The 22,252-nt window shown below is 41.8% G+C and overlaps 1 protein-coding gene across 1 annotated transcript; it reads left to right on the forward strand.

Moving 5' to 3' along the window:
* Positions 1-340: 340 nt before the first annotated feature.
* LOC141784505 (uncharacterized) lies at positions 341-21,412 on the forward strand. Its single transcript, XM_074662345.1, has 12 exons — positions 341-470; positions 8,302-9,800; positions 11,607-11,675; positions 11,770-11,792; positions 12,257-12,315; positions 12,538-12,632; positions 14,220-14,267; positions 14,556-14,603; positions 15,579-15,626; positions 18,582-18,650; positions 21,201-21,293; positions 21,338-21,412. Exons 1-12 carry the CDS (start codon positions 341-343, stop codon positions 21,410-21,412), a joined length of 2,256 nt encoding a protein of 751 aa, XP_074518446.1.
* The last annotated feature ends 840 nt before the right edge of the window (positions 21,413-22,252 follow it).

Below are 22,252 nucleotides of genomic sequence, written 5' to 3' on the forward strand. Positions count from 1 at the left end.
GAATCCATCATCTGATGCTTTTAAAAATCGATCATCAAATATAACGACACAGGTATGTCTCACAGACATTAGTATCTACCAGTACTCAAGAAAAACTACGTACATGTTTTCCTCATTTCACTGACTTCATTTAGCACACGGTTTAGTTAAAAATATTTTGTTTCTGTTTCTGCAGCTTCAACCTAGGTTTCAAAATGAATTCCCATCATTCCAGTCCATGGAAGTGTTAGCCTTCAGGTACTTATCAAGAATAACCCAACTATAATCAATGAGCATTTATGTGATCATATCAGATGATTTTATTCGCTTTTCTCTCTGCAGGAATGGATCAATTGTCAATATGATTGACATCATATTTTTAAGTGCATTTGTTCCCAATAACACTGAGATTGTGGCAGTTTTGAAGGCCGCAGCTCCCAATGTCACTGGCTTTGACATTGAAGGAACCTCTATCATCATCAATGGCATAGGTGAGCAACACTCAAGAGCTTTTTTTATCCAAATATTTAAACTTCACAAGTGTTTCTTTAACTAAAGGTTTCTTTTCTTTTGTCTTCTTTTACAGCTTCAAGTGGAGTAAATCACAAAATCAGTCTCATCACTGCGTTCTGCCTGGTTCTCCTGTCACTGTTCCTGTCGAACCAGCAATAACATCAGCTCTGATTACTCTGTGGTAATCAGTGACCACATGCCTTCAATTACTGGTTTCAAACATTTATTAAGGGGAGAGTCCAGGACCTGACAGAGCCAACTTCTAATAGCTGATCTTATGTACTATAGATATACAAGCGACACTAAATGATAACACTTTCTCTGGGATGTAAGGCACTGTTCAAGGGAACATAAAATTCATCATACATGTATGCATAGTTAGCTGCAGATCCTGTTATCTATTAATTCACCATATTCAATATGTTTATAGGTCTTATATTTATGAAAAAAAAAGTGTATTTTCATACAAATTGTATTAATGTTATCTTGCGGCACTTTATTCTGTGACTTCTTATTTGTACAGTGCCTGTCATAAACTTTGCCAAAACCAGAATACAAAATCTATGAAGAATTCAAACTGCCTCTCATGTGATGTTTTCCGACTTTGAATCGTTAAGGAAGCATAAATCAAGAAAATATAAGTGTCATTGTTCACCTACAAGATCACGAGTCCAGTAACCTGTAGAATTAAGGTTTCTATGTGGGATACACGTGAAAAGCCAACTCGCGTTGGTCTTTGCCCCATGCTGCTCTCCAAGCGCCCAAAAGCGAGTGAAAATTTAGCCAAGCTTCAACCTCATGTCAAGGTTTATCTATGCCGTTTCACTTTGGTTGTGCTTTTCTTCCTCTGTGCTATGTTCACCATTGTAGTTGCTCAGGATAGTTTCTTCCACACATTATCAGCCCACAAAGTCCCTTGTGCACTGGGTGTGCTGTGATTGGCTGATGTAACTACACTTTCTGCTCAGAAATGTCCCACAACAATCAAAACATCCAACATACAGGCAGAGGAGGGGGTTGAGGCAGAAACAGGCACAAATGTAGAGAGGCCTGTAGGAGACAATTAAGCAGAATTTCTCCTGTAAGAGCTGACATTCTATCTTTTCAGAAAATCCTGCTCTCTTACTTAACATAACGTGTTTTCAATCACGTCCTCAGAATTAAAGTTTTTAAAAAATGTTTAAATTAGGGACGTCCCGATCCAGATCCCACCTTCAATATTAAATTATCTGGAATGGGGGGCAAAATATACTGATCAGAACATCCCTAGTTTAAATCATGAATTGTGATTGTTTACATTTCTGATTTTCAATGTCACACTTGTAGCGCTCATGATAGCTCAAACACTTTTGACATAAAACTTGACAAAACTACAAAAAGAGGTTCTCCATGTTAATATGCACATGAAACGAAGCCTATAAAAAACCTTGTGCCTCCATCAAATGCTTTATTGACATAAATTAACTTTTTAATAGCCACTCAGTTCAATCATAAACAATTTTTTTACTTCTCTGGTAGCTTATACTCATGAAGCTTCAGTTGTAATGTTTGAAGTGAATGGATTCCGTAGCCCCCACACAAAGGTGAAAGTTATCACAGATAGGAAATGGTCTCCATGGAGAAATGCAACACAACTAAAAAAATTGAAAAAGAGAGTGTTGAAAGTTTAAGTCCAGGACCTGTATGCATGACAAGCCATTAGCGGGGAAAACGGATCGTTTGTACTAACAGCGAAAAAAAGTGGTTAGTGGTATGCATGAGCCAGATTAATGGGCCAAAAGAGCTTTACATTTAATGGAGGAATACCCCACCATAACAGGAGCTAACAGCAGGATTACAGTGCCTGTTCAGCAGTTTTAGATGAAATTTGCAAACACAGTGGACAATCCTTTGGAAGAGTGGAAATGTGTAGTCATACAGCAACTTAAAGTTTAGGAGACACAACATTTTTTCAGTAAACTGATGAGATAAGGGAGACAATTGAAGCGTGAAACCACTGAGGCTCACTGTCGTCAGTTCAAGTTTGTTTCGCTCTTTGCTTTTACCCATCTGGGTCCTTCAAGATGTGTCTGGTGAAATGTTGGAGTTCTTAAACTGCTTTAAGAGGTATTCATTGAGGTACTGGGGCATTGCTGCAGCGCTTGTTCCTCAAAGCAGCTTTCATATTTCTAATTTTATCATTAAGGTTTTCTACTGTGTGCTCGGAAACACTAATGCATTTACGCAGTTAAAGATCACCAACCCCCTTTTTTATGTTAACCTGATTGACTCAGGGATAAGAGCTGTTTGTGTGTTCTTGTAATTAAATCTCCATTTCTCCGGCTGAAAAATGTTTTTCTTCATCTTCTGTCAGTCACACAGTTACCGCTCGCCAGGTTCATCACTGTCTATGAGTGCTAGGCATGCACAGTTAGAATTAGTTTGATGGGGTTTTCCAGGAGGTTCCCCTTAATTATGACGTAATCTGCACCTGCATCTCATGGTGTAGTTAGTTAACTGGCTGATTATTTTCAGTGGTGCATGCGGCTAACGCTGCAGCCAAATGGGCCGTTCTATAATAGAACGTGAGGACTAATGGTCATGTTTGTTTAACGCCTGGACATACATACGGGCCCAGGTGATTCAAAACAAACCTTCAGATTCATTGTGAGATTTAATTGCCAAAAACCATAATAACACACGTGCCTTGTTTGCTGCTGTTGAGAGGCTAACCAGCCCTCCTGTGTTAGTAGCCCCTGAACTTTGTTCTGTTAAGGCCTACAAGAATTTGCTTCGGAGCACAACTAAAGAGAAAATGTAAGAAAGAGACAAGAGTTTTAATCACAGAGTAAAACATACGATTTCCTGTCAACAGTAGGGGGTGCTGTGCTTTTGGTGAGAAAAAAAACTAGTTTGGCGGTCATTTGTGGCCATGCACATTTAGTTTAAAAAATTCTTTGATAACTTTAATTTTCAATGTGTCTTATCAACAACAAGCCCAGTTTGAGTTAATCTGATTTAAAAAAAAAAAAAAAAAAAACCTGGGCGTAGTGTGTTTAAATATGTACTGTACAAATTTTTAAAATTCAACATTCAACAAATTTCCAAAGTTCCTGTTCAGGTTTCACCATGTCAGTTTGTAGGTCTCAGGAATATAATTATGCAAACATAAAAATTCAGACCTGTAGCCCTGAGCAGCAGGAGGGGCTGCATTCTCTTCACCTAGGGGCGCTGTGGTGCATGTATTGGGACACAAAAGCACTGGAATGATAATTTATTCACCATGACTGAGTTTTGTGCAAAATTTGGTTTGTTTTTGAGCACAATGAAGGCACGTACCAGGGTTAAAGTGGCACAAGAAACAAACCAACAAAGAATTATAATCCTAACCCTGAATTCACACATAAAGCATCAGCACCATGCAGCGCCACACACTGCGCTCTACTTAGAAGCCATCTGCTATCTGCCAGCAGCACATCACCAACGGCTGTGCGCAGCTGTGAATCTTTTTTTGTCGAAGTGTGCTGCAGAAACACGTCAATCTCTGCAGAGCAGCTCATACCAAACAGGAAATCAGAAATGAAAACAATCAAGAGTATCCAGTCATTTCGAAATACAGCACCATGTTCTGGCTCCTGATCGTAAATCTCATCCTTGTTTATCAAAACTACGTCACTGGCACATGACCATAAGTCATCAGTAGGCCAGATCCAGAGGACATGCAAGGTTTTGGACGAGGAAAAGTAATTCCTGCAGGTGATGGACTTAATAATTCGATATGACACAACACATTCTTTCTATAAGGACGCCAACAGAAAGGAAAAGACTGAAAGTGCTGAAGTTTAGGAGGGACAGTGAAATTTAACATACCAATTAATTACTATGTATGTTGCAGGAACATGCGGTTCTCCTGAGACCTTGTGATCTCGGGTATCCAGCTGCTTTGTGCACCGCCCTGCACTGTGCAACACTATGCATCTAGTATGAATCGGCACATACTAATAAAGCAGCTGTGCAGCTCAGCACTCATGCTCTATGTGTGAATTAAGGGTAAGAGTTTCTGGAGGGCCTTCACTGACCTATGGTTGATGGGCTCAGGCCCTAATTACATTAGAAAAATAAAAAAAATCATTAGTTTGGCAATAGTTAGCCTTAATGCTATTCTAAAAGGGACAGGTGAAATCATGTAACATTACCCTTATTTTCTTGGAAAATCATCACTTGACTCTTGTAATGCTACAACGTGTTTTGTATGATTAAGAACTAAAGAATAAAAGGGAAGTTGATTTCAGGAATAAATGGTTTAAAACATTTCAGAGGCTTAAGACTTTCAAAAAATTACCTTTTCTGAAGTAGGGCAACCTGCTCCTAAAAAATCTGTGGAAGAAGTCAAAACAAATGTGTATGTGAAAACACAAAACCATCATTAAAAATAAACTCAGAGAAAGAGCAAACAACACTCGACCTACTTCTGAAATGAAAGAAAAAAGGTCGTGAAAACATTGACTGCATTCATAAACGTAAAAAACTGACATTTTAGAAAGAATTCACCACACATCGAATCTCTCATCTTCTTTCCTACACGTCAGTAAAATAAGTTTTGAAGGGTTTTCTTGTCTGTTTGCACGCGGAAGTGAGTGTGACTTTCAGGTGTTGAGTTTCACTTGGCACAAGTAGGCATGCCTGGCACTTGCTCTAATTAGCTACAATAGCTCAGAGGCTCAAGCACATAATAGGCAACTCTTTCCTACATTACATTCTCTTCTGCATTCTAGACAAATCAAGGGTAGATCATATTATTTGTAGAATTTACCAATTCATATTTGATCACGGTATTTGCGTCACTTGCACACAGCCAGGAAGATATAATGAGGGTATTAAATGGAGATGTTCGTAAACTGGTTTCATCAAATCAACATTTTCTTTGTTCTCTAAAATGTTGCATCAACTTGCACCAATAACTCCAAATATGATGGATAATTCTCTATCAATAGAATTGTTTATTTATCACTGTGCTATATAATGACCTTTTATGTTTCTTTTCCTTCTATCTGTGTCACAACCTCACCCAAGCTCTCTCTAAATTTTTTTGCAATAACTTGCTGTCACACCCGTTTGGCCTCTTTTAGCATTCACATAAGTGGAATGCATAAGTCAAAAGAAAGGAGTGTGCTGCAGTATCGTGCCAAGAAGGAGAAAAGGTGTCTCCACATTACAGAAAAATTAATCACCCAGGTGATATATATAAAGGCTGTTGAAGCTGGGAGCTGTCATTTAGGGTTTGAGGTTTGATGACTGCTGCTGGACTGGACTAAACTGAAGTAAAAAAAAATCATTAGGTATTAAAATTAACATCCAAAGCGGGAGTTAAGTATTTTTTTCGTCTTGGTCTTTTGGTAAGTACTTTGTAACTTCATATTTTGATAATTTTGCATTGACATAGATCTTAAAAAGAAAACTGACTTTTGTACATTTTTTTTTACAAATAAAATTGGTAAGAAATTATGATAAATATATTTATTTTTTATGTGTATTTCTGTTTCTTTCTAATTTTCCTCACCTTCATTTTTATAGCACCCTTCATAGATTCAAATATGCATACCATAGTAGTAAATAAAAGTCCACATTTTATCACTTCAAAACAAAAATAGAAACATTAAAATTTGTGCAATAAGAAATACAACCCGAAAAGCACTCAGAGACCGCAGACCTCCGCCAAGCATATTGTGATTGTCACGCAACACTTTAGACCTACTTTAATATTATACTCCCTGTCAGCAGACTGTCTGCTACAAATTAATGTTAATTGCAGGTTTGTACAATAATTTGTTTCCTGACGGTGTTGAAAATCATGATGACCCAGTACATATTTCATATTCCAAATCTTAGTATCCAGAATATTGCCAAGATCTAGATCACACTTTAATATCTGTCAGCAATTATGGTGACCTTGTCTTGTGTTGTTTTGCAAAGCAATCCGACCATTAATCGTTGAGTTATATACACATATGGTGAAAACAACCCTTACAACGATCCCTGAATCCTGGATCCAGACAGTGATCTGGATCACTGTATGATCACTGTAAGATTTAATCAGTTCTTCCTCATCCCATTTTGGACATTTCCTGAAAATTTCATGAAGATCCTTTCGTTGCTTTTTTTAGTTATGTTGTTCACAGACAAACAGACAAACTCTCCCTAAAACATAACCTCCTTGGCGGAGGTAATAAAAAGCAGAACAATATAAACCAGGTCCCTTATTTCCAGCCTGCTAGCAAAGCAAACAAGTTGGTTACAGGTTCTCTACTGCAAGACTCAACAGGAGCAGGACCTGCTGAGCTGTTCCAAATGAAATTAGCTTCAGCATGGTATTATCTCTTAATTAACCACTGATTTTTAATTCTGAAGGGGTAAAAGACATATTCTGAACACTTGACATTATCTTTTTTATGTATTTTATGTTCATTTGGCTACAACCTACAAAAACCACATCCTGCAAAGAAATTAACCATTTGCCAAAGAGGGTCCCCCCTTAAAAAAACTGGTTTTGTACATTGCTTATCTTAAAATGAAAGATGTCTGTGTACAATAAATTTGAGTGCATTCTTAAGTTTAAATTTTCAAATTTGTGAGCTTGAGTTTTATGCAACCTTTTTTCAATCTTTTTCTTTTTTCGTTTTTTCTTTTTTTTATTTTTTGGAGAAGGGGGCATGAAAAAGGTCAATCTTACGCTAGAAATGAGGAAAAGGTAAAATGAGTGCTACTAATAAAGATAGTGAATGCCTCGAAGTTTATTAGTGCCTGATTAATGTCATTTAAAGGCTGAAAAGAAAGTTTGTTTTAAGGTGTGTTACAAAGACCTTTTCTTTAGTAAATCAATGAAAAATATATCAATGAGTGATAAATGTTTAACAATCATTTTTGCAAATTTCTGCTGTAATGAAATCTATGAATCGGTTGCTTTATCTTTCTAATAGACCTGATGGAAACCAAAATGGCTGTGAGAAAAATCATATCCCTGCTGCTAATTCTGTCAGGTAAGTAGTTATACTAATATTTAAAAAAGGAATACTTAAAAAAGGTAGGTCTGGTTTGAGAGATTTCATGGTTATCTTTAAAATCAAATCGCTCATCCATCAAGTCTAATCTAAAAATAAGGACCAAAGACTAAAAGTAAACACAAAGCAGCATAAAACAATAGTCTTCTGTAAACAACAACTGTAACACCAACAACAACTGCTACTCCAACAACAACTGTTACTCCCACAACAACAGCTACTCCAACAACAACAGCCACTCCAACAACTACTGCTACTCCAACAACAACTGCCACTCCAACAACAACAACTGTTACTCCAACAACAACTGCAACACCAACAACTGCTACACCAACAACAACTGCCACTCCAACAACAACTGCTATTGGAACAACAACTGCTAATCCCACAACAACAGCTACTCCAACAACAACAGCCACTCCAACAAGAACTGCTACTCCAACAACAAATGCCACTCCAACAACAATTGTTACTCCAACAACAACTGCAACACCAACAACAACTGCAACACCAACAACAACTGCCACTCCAACAACAACTGCTACTGGAACAACAACTTCTACACAAACAACAACTGCCACTCCAACAACAGCCACTCCAACAACAACTGCAACACCTACAACAACTGCAACTCCAACAACAACTGCAACTCAAACAACAACTGCTTCACCAACATCACCAGCCACTGCAACAACAACTGTATCGGCAAAGACAACTTCTACTACAACAACAACTGCAACACTAATAACAACTGCAACAGCAATAACAACAGCCACTCCAACAACAACTGCTACTCCATCAACAACTGCCACTCCAACAACAACTGTTACTCCAACAACAACTGCAACACCAACAACAACTGTTACTCCAACAACAACTGCAACACCAAGAACAACTGCAACTCCAACAACAACTGCAACACCAACAACAACTGAAACTCCAACAATTGCAACTCCAACAACTGCTTCCCCAACATCAACTGCCACTGCAACAACAACTGTTACTCCAACAACAACTGCTACTCCAACAACAACTGCTACACCAACGACAACTGCCACTCCAACAACAGCCACTCCAACAACAACTGAAACACCTACAACAACTGAAACACAAACAACTACTGCCACTCCAACAACAACTGCCACTCCAACAACAACTGCCACTCAAACAACAGCTGCAACACCAACAACTACTTTAACACCAACAACAACTGAAAATCCAAAAACAACTGCAACTCCAACAACAACTGCTTCCCCAACGTCAACTGCAACACCAACAACAACTGCAACACCAACAACAACTGCCACTCCAACAACAACTGCTACTGGAACAACAACTGCTACACAAACAACAACTGCCACTGCAACAACAACTGTTACTCCAACAACAACTGCCACTCCAACAACTGAAACACCAACAACAACTGCTGCTCCAACATCAACAGCCACTCCAACAACAACTGCTACTCCAACAACAACTTTAACACCAACAACAACTGAAACTCCAACAACAACTGCCACTGAAACAACAACTGTTACTCCAACAACAACTGCCACTCCAACAATTGAAACACCAACAACAGCTGCTGCTCCAACATCAACAGCCACTCCAACAACAACTTTAACACCTACAACAACTTTAACACCAACAACAACGAAAACTCAAACAACAACTGCTTCTCCAACATCAAAAGCTACTCCAACAACAACAGCAACACCAACCACAACTGCTACTCCAACAACAACTGCCACTCCGACAACAACTGTATCTGCAAGAACAACTTCTACTCCAACAGCAACTGCAACACCTTCAAGTACTGCAACACAAACCACAACTGCTACTCCAACGACAACTGCCACTCCAACAACAACTGCTACACCAACGACAACTGCCACTCCAACAACAGCCACTCCAACAACAACTGAAACACCTACAACAACTGAAACACAAACAACTACTGCCACTCCAACAACAACTGCCACTCCAACAACAACTGCCACTCAAACAACAGCTGCAACACCAACAACTACTTTAACACCAACAACAACTGAAAATCCAAAAACAACTGCAACTCCAACAACAACTGCTTCCCCAACGTCAACTGCAACACCAACAACAACTGCAACACCAACAACAACTGCCACTCCAACAACAACTGCTACTGGAACAACAACTGCTACACAAACAACAACAGCAACTCCAACAACAACTGTTACCCCAACAACAACTGCAACACTAAAAACAACTGCAACACCAACAACAACTTTAACAGCAACAACTGAAACTCCAACAACTGCAACTCCAACAACTGCTTCCCCAACTTCAACTGCCACTGCAACAACAACTGCTTCTCCAACAACAACTGCCACTCCAACAACTGAAACACCAACAACAACTGCTGCTCCAACATCAACAGCCACTCCAACAACAACTGCTACTCAAACAACAACTTTAACACCAACAACAACTGAAACTCCAACAACTGCAACTCCAACAACTGCTTCCCCAACATCAACTGCCACTGCAACAACAACTGCTTCTCCAACAACAACTGCCACTCCAACAACTGAAACACCAACTACAACTGCTGCTCCAACATCAACAGCCACTCCAACAACAACTGCTACTCAAACAACAACTTTAACACCAACGACAACTGAAACTCCAACAACAACTGCCACTCCAACAACAACTGTTACTCCAACAACAACTGCCACTCCAACAACTGCTGCTCCAACAACAACTGCCACTCAATCAACAACTGCAAAACCAACAACAAAAGCAAGACTACCCACAACTGCTGGTCCAACAACAACTGCTACACCAACAACAACTGCTTCTCCAACAACAACAGCTACTCCAACAACAACAGCCACTCCAACAACAACTGCTACTCCAACAACAACTGCCACTCCAACAACAACTGTTACTCCAACAACAACTGCAACACCAACAACAACTGCTACTGGAACAACAACTGCTGAACAAACAACAACAGCAACTCCAACAACAACTGAAACTCCAACAACTGCAACTCCAACAACTGCTTCCCCAACAACAACTGCTTCTCCAACAACGGCTGCTCCAACAACAACTGCCACTCAATCAACAACTGCAAAACCAACAACAACAGCAACACTACCCACAACTGCTGCTCCAACAACAACTTTAACACCAACAACTGCTTCTCCAACAACAACAGCTACTCCAACAACAACAGCCACTCCAACAACAACTGCTACTCCAACAACAACTTCCACTCCAACAACAACTGTTACTCCAACAACAACTGCAACACCAACAACAACTGCAACTCCAACAACAACTGCAACTCAAACAACAACTGCTTCACCAACATCACCAGCCACTGCAACAACAACTGTATCGGCAACAACAACTTCTACTCCAACAACAACTGCAACACTAACAACAACTGAAACACCAATAACAACAGCCACTCAAACAACAACTGCTACTCCTTCAACAACTGCAACACCAACAACAACTGTAACACCAACAACAACTGCTACTCCAACAACAAGTGCTACTCCCACAACAACAGCTACTCCAACATCAACTGCCACTGCAACAACAACTGCTACTCCAACAACAACTGCCACTCCAACAACTGAAACACCAACAACAGCTGCTGCTCCAACATCAACAGCCACTCCAACAACAACTTTAACACCTACAACAACTTTAACACCAACAAAAACTGAAACTCAAACAACAACTGCTTCTCCAACATCAAAAGCTACTCCAACAACAACAGCAACACCAACCACAACTGCTACTCCAACAACAACTGCCACTCTGACAACAACTGTATCTGCAACAACAACTTCTACTCCAACAACAACTGCAACACCTTCAAGTACTGCAACACCAACCACAACTGCTACTCCAAGGACAACTGCCACTCCAACAACAACTGCTACACCAACGACAACTGCCACTCCAACAACAGCCACTCCAACAACCACTGCAACACCTACAACAACTGCAAAACCAACAACAACTGCTGCTCCAACGACAACTGCCGCTCCAACAACAACTGAAACACCTACAACAACTGAAACACAAACAACTACTGCCACTCCAACAACAACTGCTACTCCAACAACAACAGCCACTCAAAGAACAACTGCTACTCCTTCAACAACTGCAACACCAACAACAACTGTAACACCAACAACAACTGCTACTCCAACAACAAGTGCTACTCCCACAACAACAGCTACTCCAACATCAACTGCCACTGCAACAACAACTGCTACTCCAACAACTGCCACTCCAACAATTGAAACACCAACAACAGCTGCTGCTCCAACATCAGCAGCCACTCCAACAACAACTTTAACACCTACAACAACTTTAACACCAACAACAACTGAAACACCAACAACAACTGCTACTCCAACAACAAGTGCTACTCCCACAACAACAGCTACTCCAACATCAACTGCCACTGCAACAACAACTGCTACTCCAACAACAACTGCCACTCCAACAATTGAAACACCAACAACGGCTGCTGCTCCAACATCAGCAGCCACTCCAACAACAACTTTAACACCTACATCAACTTTAACACCAACAACAACTGAAACTCAAACAACAACTGCTTCTCCAACATCAAAAGCTACTCCAACAACAACAGCAACACCAACCACAACTGCTACTCCAACAACAACTGCCACTCCGACAACAACTGTATCTGCAAGAACAACTTCTACTCCAACAGCAACTGCAACACCTTCAAGTACTGCAACACAAACCACAACTGCTACTCCAACGACAACTGCCACTCCAACAACAACTGCTACACCAACGACAACTGCCACTCCAACAACAGCCACTCCAACAACAACTGAAATACCTACAACAACTGACACACAAACAACTACTGCCACTCCAACAACAACTGCTACTCCAACAACAACTGCCACTCAAACAACAGCTGCAACACCAACAACTACTTTAACACCAACAACAACTTTAACAGCAACAATTGAAACTCCAACAACTGCAACTCCAACAACTGCTTCCCCAACATCAACTGCCACTGCGACAACAACTGCTTCTCCAACAACAACTGCCACTCCAACAACTGAAACACCAACAACAACTGCTGCTCCAACATCAACAGCCACTCCAACAACAACTGACACACAGACAACTACTGCCACTCCAACAACAACTGCTACTCCAACAACAACTGCCACTCAAACAACAGCTGCAACACCAACAACTACTTTAACACCAACAACAACTGAAAATCCAAAAACAACTGCAACTCCAACAACAACTGCTTCCCAAACATCAACTGCAACACCAACAACAACTGCAACACCAACAACAACTGCCACTCCAACAACAACTGCTACTGGAACAACAACTGCTACACAAACAACAACAGCAACTCCAACAACAACTGTTACCCCAACAACAACTGCGACACTAAAAACAACTGCAACACCAACAACAACTTTAACAGCAACAACTGAAACTCCAACAACTGCAACTCCAACAACTGCTTCCCCAACATCAACTGCCACTGCAACAACAACTGCTTCTCCAACAACAACTGCCATTCCAACAACTGAAACACCAACAACAACTGCTGCTCCAACATCAACAGCCACTCCAACAACAACTGCTACTCAAACAACAACTTTAACACCAACAACAACTGAAACTCCAACAACAACTGCCACTCCAACAACAACTGTTACTCCAACAACAACTGCCACTCCAACAACTGCTGCTCCAACAACAACTGCCACTCAATCAACAACTGCAAAACCAACAACAAAAGCAAGACTACCCACAACTGCTGGTCCAACAACAACTTTAACACCAACAACAACTGCTTCTCCAACAACAACAGCTACTCCAACAACAACAGCCACTCCAACAACAACTGCTACTCCAACAACAACTGCCACTCCAACAACAACTGTTACTCCAACAACAACTGCAACACCAACAACAACTGCTACTGGAACAACAACTGCTGAACAAACAACAACAGCAACTCCAACAACAACTGAAACTCCAACAACTGCAACTCCAACAACTGCTTCCCCAACAACAACTGCTTCTCCAACAACGGCTGCTCCAACAACAACTGCCACTCAATCAACAACTGCAAAACCAACAACAACAGCAACACTACCCACAACTGCTGCTCCAACAACAACTTTAACACCAACAACTGCTTCTCCAACAACAACAGCTACTCCAACAACAACAGCCACTCCAACAACTGCTACTCCAACAACAACTTCCACTCCAACAACAACTGTTACTCCAACAACAACTGCAACACCAACAACAACTGCAACTCCAACAACAACTGCAACTCAAACAACAACTGCTTCACCAACATCACCAGCCACTGCAACAACAACTGTATCGGCAACAACAACTTCTACTCCAACAACAACTGCAACACTAACAACAACTGAAACACCAATAACAACAGCCACTCAAACAACAACTGCTACTCCTTCAACAACTGCAACACCAACAACAACTGTAACACCAACAACAACTGCTACTCCAACAACAAGTGCTACTCCCACAACAACAGCTACTCCAACATCAACTGCCACTGCAACAACAACTGCTACTCCAACAACAACTGCCACTCCAACAAAAACTGAAACTCAAACAACAACTGCTTCTCCAACATCAAAAGCTACTCCAACAACAACAGCAACACCAACCACAACTGCTACTCCAACAACAACTGCCACTCTGACAACAACTGTATCTGCAACAACAACTTCTACTCCAACAACAACTGCAACACCTTCAAGTACTGCAACACCAACCACAACTGCTACTCCAAGGACAACTGCCACTCCAACAACAACTGCTACACCAACGACAACTGCCACTCCAACAACAGCCACTCCAACAACAACTGCAACACCTACAACAACTGCAAAACCAACAACAACTGCTGCTCCAACGACAACTGCCGCTCCAACAACAACTGAAACACCTACAACAACTGAAACACAAACAACTACTGCCACTCCAACAACAACTGCTACTCCAACAACAACAGCCACTCAAAGAACAACTGCTACTCCTTCAACAACTGCAACACCAACAACAACTGTAACACCAACAACAACTGCTACTCCAACAACAAGTGCTACTCCCACAACAACAGCTACTCCAACATCAACTGCCACTGCAACAACAACTGCTACTCCAACAACAACTGCCACTCCAACAATTGAAACACCAACAACAGCTGCTGCTCCAACATCAGCAGCCACTCCAACAACAACTTTAACACCTACAACAACTTTAACACCAACAACAACTGAAACACCAACAACAACTGCTACTCCAACAACAAGTGCTACTCCCACAACAACAGCTACTCCAACATCAACTGCCACTGCAACAACAACTGCTACTCCAACAACAACTGCCACTCCAACAATTGAAACACCAACAACAGCTGCTGCTCCAACATCAGCAGCCACTCCAACAACAACTTTAACACCTACATCAACTTTAACACCAACAACAACTGAAACTCAAACAACAACTGCTTCTCCAACATCAAAAGCTACTCCAACAACAACAGCAACACCAACCACAACTGCTACTCCAACAACAACTGCCACTCCGACAACAACTGTATCTGCAAGAACAACTTCTACTCCAACAGCAACTGCAACACCTTCAAGTACTGCAACACAAACCACAACTGCTACTCCAACGACAACTGCCACTCCAACAACAACTGCTACACCAACGACAACTGCCACTCCAACAACAGCCACTCCAACAACAACTGAAATACCTACAACAACTGACACACAAACAACTACTGCCACTCCAACAACAACTGCTACTCCAACAACAACTGCCACTCAAACAACAGCTGCAACACCAACAACTACTTTAACACCAACAACAACTGAAAATCCAAAAACAACTGCTACTCCTCCAACAACAACTGCTTCCCAAACGTCAACTGCAACACCAACAACAACTGCAACACCAACAACAACTGCCACTCCAACAACAACTGCTACTGGAACAACAACTGCTACACAAACAACAACAGCAACTCCAACAACAACTGTTACCCCAACAACAACTGCAACACTAAAAACAACTGCAACACCAACAACAACTTTAACAGCAACAACTGAAACTCCAACAACTGCAACTCCAACAACTGCTTCCCCAACATCAACTGCCACTGCAACAACAACTGCTTCTCCAACAACAACTGCCACTCCAACAACTGAAACACCAACAACAACTGCTGCTCCAACATCAACAGCCACTCCAACAACAACTGCTACTCAAACAACAACTTTAACACCAACAACAACTGAAACTCCAACAACAACTGCCACTCCAACAACAACTGTTACTCCAACAACAACTGCCACTCCAACAACTGCTGCTCCAACAACAACTGCCACTCAATCAACAACTGCAAAACCAACAACAAAAGCAAGACTACCCACAACTGCTGGTCCAACAACAACTTTAACACCAACAACAACTGCTTCTCCAACAACAACAGCTACTCCAACAACAACAGCCACTCCAACAACAACTGCTACTCCAACAACAACTGCCACTCCAACAATTGAAACACCAACAACAGCTGCTGCTCCAACATCAGCAGCCACTCCAACAACAACTGTAACACCTACATCAACTTTAACACCAACAACAACTGAAACTCAAACAACAACTGCTTCTCCAACATCAAAAGCTACTCCAACAACAACTGAAACACAAACAACTACTGCCACTCCAACAACAACTGCCACTCCAACAACAACTGCCACTCAAACAACAGCTGCAACACCAACAACTACTTTAACACCAACAACAACTGAAAATCCAAAAACAACTGCAACTCCAACAACAACTGCTTCCCCAACGTCAACTGCAACACCAACAACAACTGCAACACCAACAACAACTGCCACTCCAACAACAACTGCTACTGGAACAACAACTGCTACACAAACAACAACAGCAACTCCAACAACAACTGTTACCCCAACAACAACTGCAACACTAAAAACAACTGCAACACCAACAACAACTTTAACAGCAACAACTGAAACTCCAACAACTGCAACTCCAACAACTGCTTCCCCAACTTCAACTGCCACTGCAACAACAACTGCTTCACCAACAACAACTGCCACTCCAACAACTGAAACACCAACAACAACTGCTGCTCCAACATCAACAGCCACTCCAACAACAACTGCTACTCAAACAACAACTTTAACACCAACAACAACTGAAACTCCAACAACTGCAACTCCAACAACTGCTTCCCCAACATCAACTGCCACTGCAACAACAACTGCTTCTCCAACAACAACTGCCACTCCAACAACTGAAACACCAACAACAACTGCTGCTCCAACATCAACAGCCACTCCAACAACAACTGCTACTCAAACAACAACTTTAACACCAACAACAACTGAAACTCCAACAACAACTGCCACTCCAACAACAACTGTTACTCCAACAACAACTGCCACTCCAACAACTGCTGCTCCAACAACAACTGCCACTCAATCAACAACTGCAAAACCAACAACAAAAGCAAGACTACCCACAACTGCTGGTCCAACAACAACTTTAACACCAACAACAACTGCTTCTCCAACAACAACAGCTACTCCAACAACAACAGCCACTCCAACAACAACTGCTACTCCAACAACAACTGCCACTCCAACAACAACTGTTACTCCAACAACAACTGCAACACCAACAACAATTGCTACTGGAACAACAACTGCTGAACAAACAACAACAGCAACTCCAACAACAACTGAAACTCCAACAACTGCAACTCCAACAACTGCTTCCCCAACAACAACTGCTTCTCCAACAACGGCTGCTCCAACAACAACTGCCACTCAATCAACAACTGCAAAACCAACAACAACAGCAACACTACCCACAACTGCTGCTCCAACAACAACTTTAACACCAACAACTGCTTCTCCAACAACAACAGCTACTCCAACAACAACAGCCACTCCAACAACTGCTACTCCAACAACAACTTCCACTCCAACAACAACTGTTACTCCAACAACAACTGCAACACCAACAACAACTGCAACGCCAACAACAACTGCAACTCAAACAACAACTGCTTCACCAACATCACCAGCCACTGCAACAACAACTGTATCGGCAACAACAACTTCTACTCCAACAACAACTGCAACACTAACAACAACTGAAACACCAATAACAACAGCCACTCAAACAACAACTGCTACTCCTTCAACAACTGCAACACCAACAACAACTGTAACACCAACAACAACTGCTACTCCAACAACAAGTGCTACTCCCACAACAACAGCTACTCCAACATCAACTGCCACTGCAACAACAACTGCTACTCCAACAACAACTGCCACTCCAACAACTGAAACACCAACAACAGCTGCTGCTCCAACATCAACAGCCACTCCAACAACAACTTTAACACCTACAACAACTTTAACACCAACAAAAACTGAAACTCAAACAACAACTGCTTCTCCAACATCAAAAGCTACTCCAACAACAACAGCAACACCAACCACAACTGCTACTCCAACAACAACTGCCACTCTGACAACAACTGTATCTGCAACAACAACTTCTACTCCAACAACAACTGCAACACCTTCAAGTACTGCAACACCAACCACAACTGCTACTCCAAGGACAACTGCCACTCCAACAACAACTGCTACACCAACGACAACTGCCACTCCAACAACAGCCACTCCAACAACAACTGCAACACCTACAACAACTGCAAAACCAACAACAACTGCTGCTCCAACGACAACTGCCGCTCCAACAACAACTGAAACACCTACAACAACTGAAACACAAACAACTACTGCCACTCCAACAACAACTGCTACTCCAACAACAACAGCCACTCAAAGAACAACTGCTACTCCTTCAACAACTGCAACACCAACAACAACTGTAACACCAACAACAACTGCTACTCCAACAACAAGTGCTACTCCCACAACAACAGCTACTCCAACATCAACTGCCACTGCAACAACAACTGCTACTCCAACAACAACTGCCACTCCAACAATTGAAACACCAACAACAGCTGCTGCTCCAACATCAGCAGCCACTCCAACAACAACTTTAACACCTACAACAACTTTAACACCAACAACAACTGAAACTTCAACAACAACTGCTTCTCCAACATCAAAAGCTACTCCAACAACAACAGCAACACCAACCACAACTGCTACTCCAACAACAACTGCCACTCTGACAACAACTGTATCTGCAACAACAACTTCTACTCCAACAACAACTGCAACACCTTCAAGTACTACAACACCAACCACAACTGCTACTCCAAGGACAACTGCCACTCCAACAACAACTGCTACACCAACGACAACTGCCACTCCAACAACAGCCACTCCAACAACAACTGCAACACCTACAACAACTGCAAAACCAACAACAACTGCTGCTCCAACGACAACTGCCGCTCCAACAACAACTGAAACACCTACAACAACTGCCACTCCAACAACTGCTGCTCCAACAACAACTGCCACTCAATCAACAACTGCAAAACCAACAACAACAGCAACACTACCCACAACAGCTACTCCAACAACAACAGCCACTCCAACAATAACTGCTACTCCAACAACAACTGCCACTCCAACAACAACTGTTACTCCAACAACAACTGCAACACCAACAACAACTGCTACACCAACAACAACTGCCACTCCAACAACAACTGCTACTGGAACAACAACTGCTACACAAACAAAAACTGCCACTCCAACAACAGCCACTCCAACAACAACTGCAACACCTACAACAACTGCAACTCCAACAACAACTGCAACTCAAACAACAACTGATTCACCAACATCACCAGCCACTGCAACAACAACTGTATCTGCAACAACAACTTATACTCCAACAACAAATGCAAAACTAACTACAACTGCAACACAAATAACAACAGCCACTCAAACAACAACTGCTACTCCAACAACAACTGCAACACCAACAACAACTGTAACACCAACAACAACTGCTACTCCAACAACAACTGCTACTCCCACAACAACAGCTACTCCAACAACAACAGCCACTCCAACAACAACTGCTACTCCAACAACAACTGCCACTCCAACAACAACTGTTACTCCAACAATAACTGCAACACCAACAACAACTGCTACTGGAACAACAACTGCTGCACAAACAACAACAGCAACTCCAACAACAACTGAAACTCCAACAACTGCAACTCCAACAACTGCTTCCCCAACATCAACTGCCACTGCAACAACAACTGTTACTCCAACAACAACTGCCACGCCAACAACTGAGACACCAACAACAGCTGCTGCTCTAACATCAACAGCCACTCCAACAACAACTTTAACACCAACAACAACTGAAACTCAAACAACAACTGCTACTCCAACAAAAACTGCCACTCAAACAACAGCTGCAACACCAACAACAACTTTAACACCAACAACAACTGAAAATCCAAAAACAATTGCAACTCCAACAACAACTGCTTCCCCAACTTCAACTGCAACACCAACAACAACTGCAACACCAACGACAACTGCCACTCCAACAACAACTGCTACTGGAACAACAACTGCTACACAAACAACAACAGAAACTCCAACAACAACTGTTACTCCAACAACAACTGCAATACTAAAAATAACTGCAACACCAACAACAACTTTAACACCAACAACAACTGAAACTCCAACAACTGCAACTCCAACAACTGCTTCCCCAACATCAACTGCCACTGCAACAACAACTGTTACTCCAACAACAACTGCAACTCCAACGACTGAAACACCAACAACAACTGCTGCTCCAACATCAACAGCCACTCCAACAACAACTGCTACTCCAACAACAACTTTAACACCAACAACAACTGAAACTCCAACAACAACTGCCACTCCAACAACAACTGTTACTCCAAAAACAACTGCCACTCCAACAACTGCTGCTCCAACAACAACTGCCACTCAATCAACAACTGCAAAACAGACAACAACAGCAACACTACCCACAACTGCTGCTCCAACAACAACTTTAACACCAACAACAACTGCTTCTCCAACAACAACAGCTACTCCAACAACAACAGCCACTCCAACAACAACTGCTACTCCAACAACAACTGCCACTCCAACAACAACTGTTACTCCAACAACAACTGCAACACGAACAAGAACTGCTACACCAACAACAACTGCCACTCCAACAACAACTGCTACTAGAACAACAACTGCTACACAAACAACAACTGCAACTCAAACAACAACTGCTTCACCAACATCATCAGCCACTGCAACAACAACTGTATCGGCAAATACAACTTCTACTCCAACAACAACTGCAACACTAACAACAACTGCAACACCAATAACGACAGCCACTCCAACAACAACTGCTACTCCTTCAACAACTGCAACACCAACTACAACTGTAACACCAACAACAACTGCTACTCCAACAACAACTGCTACTCCCACAACAACAGCTACTCCAACAACAACAGCCACTCCAACAACAACTGCTACTCCAACAACAACTGCCACTCCAACAACAACTGTTACTCCAACAACAACTGCAACACCAACAACAACTGCTACTGGAACAACAACTGCTGCACAAACAACAACAGCAACTCCAACAACAACTGAAACTCCAACAACTGCAACTCCAAGAACTGCTTCCCCAACATCAACTGCCACTGCAACAACAACTGTTACTCCAACAACAACTGCCACGCCAACAACTGAAACTCAAACAACAACTGCTTCTCCAACATCAAAAGCTACTCCAACAACAACAGCAACACCAACCACAACTGCTACTCCAACAACAACTGCCACTCCGACAACGACTGTATCTGCAACAACAACTTCTACTCCAACAACAACTGCCACTCAATCAACAACTGCAAAACCAACAACAGCAAAACTACCCACAACTGCTGCTCCAACAACAACTTTAACACCAACAACTGCTTCTCCACCAACAACAGCTACTCCAACAACAACAGCCCCTCCAACAACAACTGCAACTCCAACAACAACTTCCACTCCAACAACAACTGTTACTCCAACAACAACTGCAACACCAACAACAACTGCAACTCCAACAACAACTTCCACTCCAACAACAACTGTTACTCCAACAACAACTGCAACACCAACAACAACTGCAACTCCAACAACAACTGTTACCCCAACAACAACTGCAACACTAAAAACAACTGCAACACCAACAACAACTTTAACAGCAACAACTGAAACTCCAACAACTGCTACTCCAACAACTGCTTCCCCAACATCAACTGCCACTGCAACAACAACTGCTTCTCCAACAACAACTGCCACTCCAACAACTGAAACACCAACAACAACTGCTGCTCCAACATCAACAGCCACTCCAACAACAACTGCTACTCAAACAACAACTTTAACACCAACAACAACTGAAACTCCAACAACAACTGCCACTCCAACAACAACTGTTACTCCAACAACAACTGCCACTCCAACAACTGCTGCTCCAACAACAACTGTCACTCAATCAACAACTGCAAAACCAACAACAAAAGCAAGACTACCCACAAC

The sequence above is a fragment of the Halichoeres trimaculatus genome, unplaced genomic scaffold (assembly GCF_033239565.1).
Source record: "Halichoeres trimaculatus isolate MK-OKI-2021-1 unplaced genomic scaffold, fHalTri1.1 fHalTri1_scaffold_22, whole genome shotgun sequence".
NCBI lineage: Eukaryota > Metazoa > Chordata > Actinopteri > Labriformes > Labridae > Halichoeres > Halichoeres trimaculatus.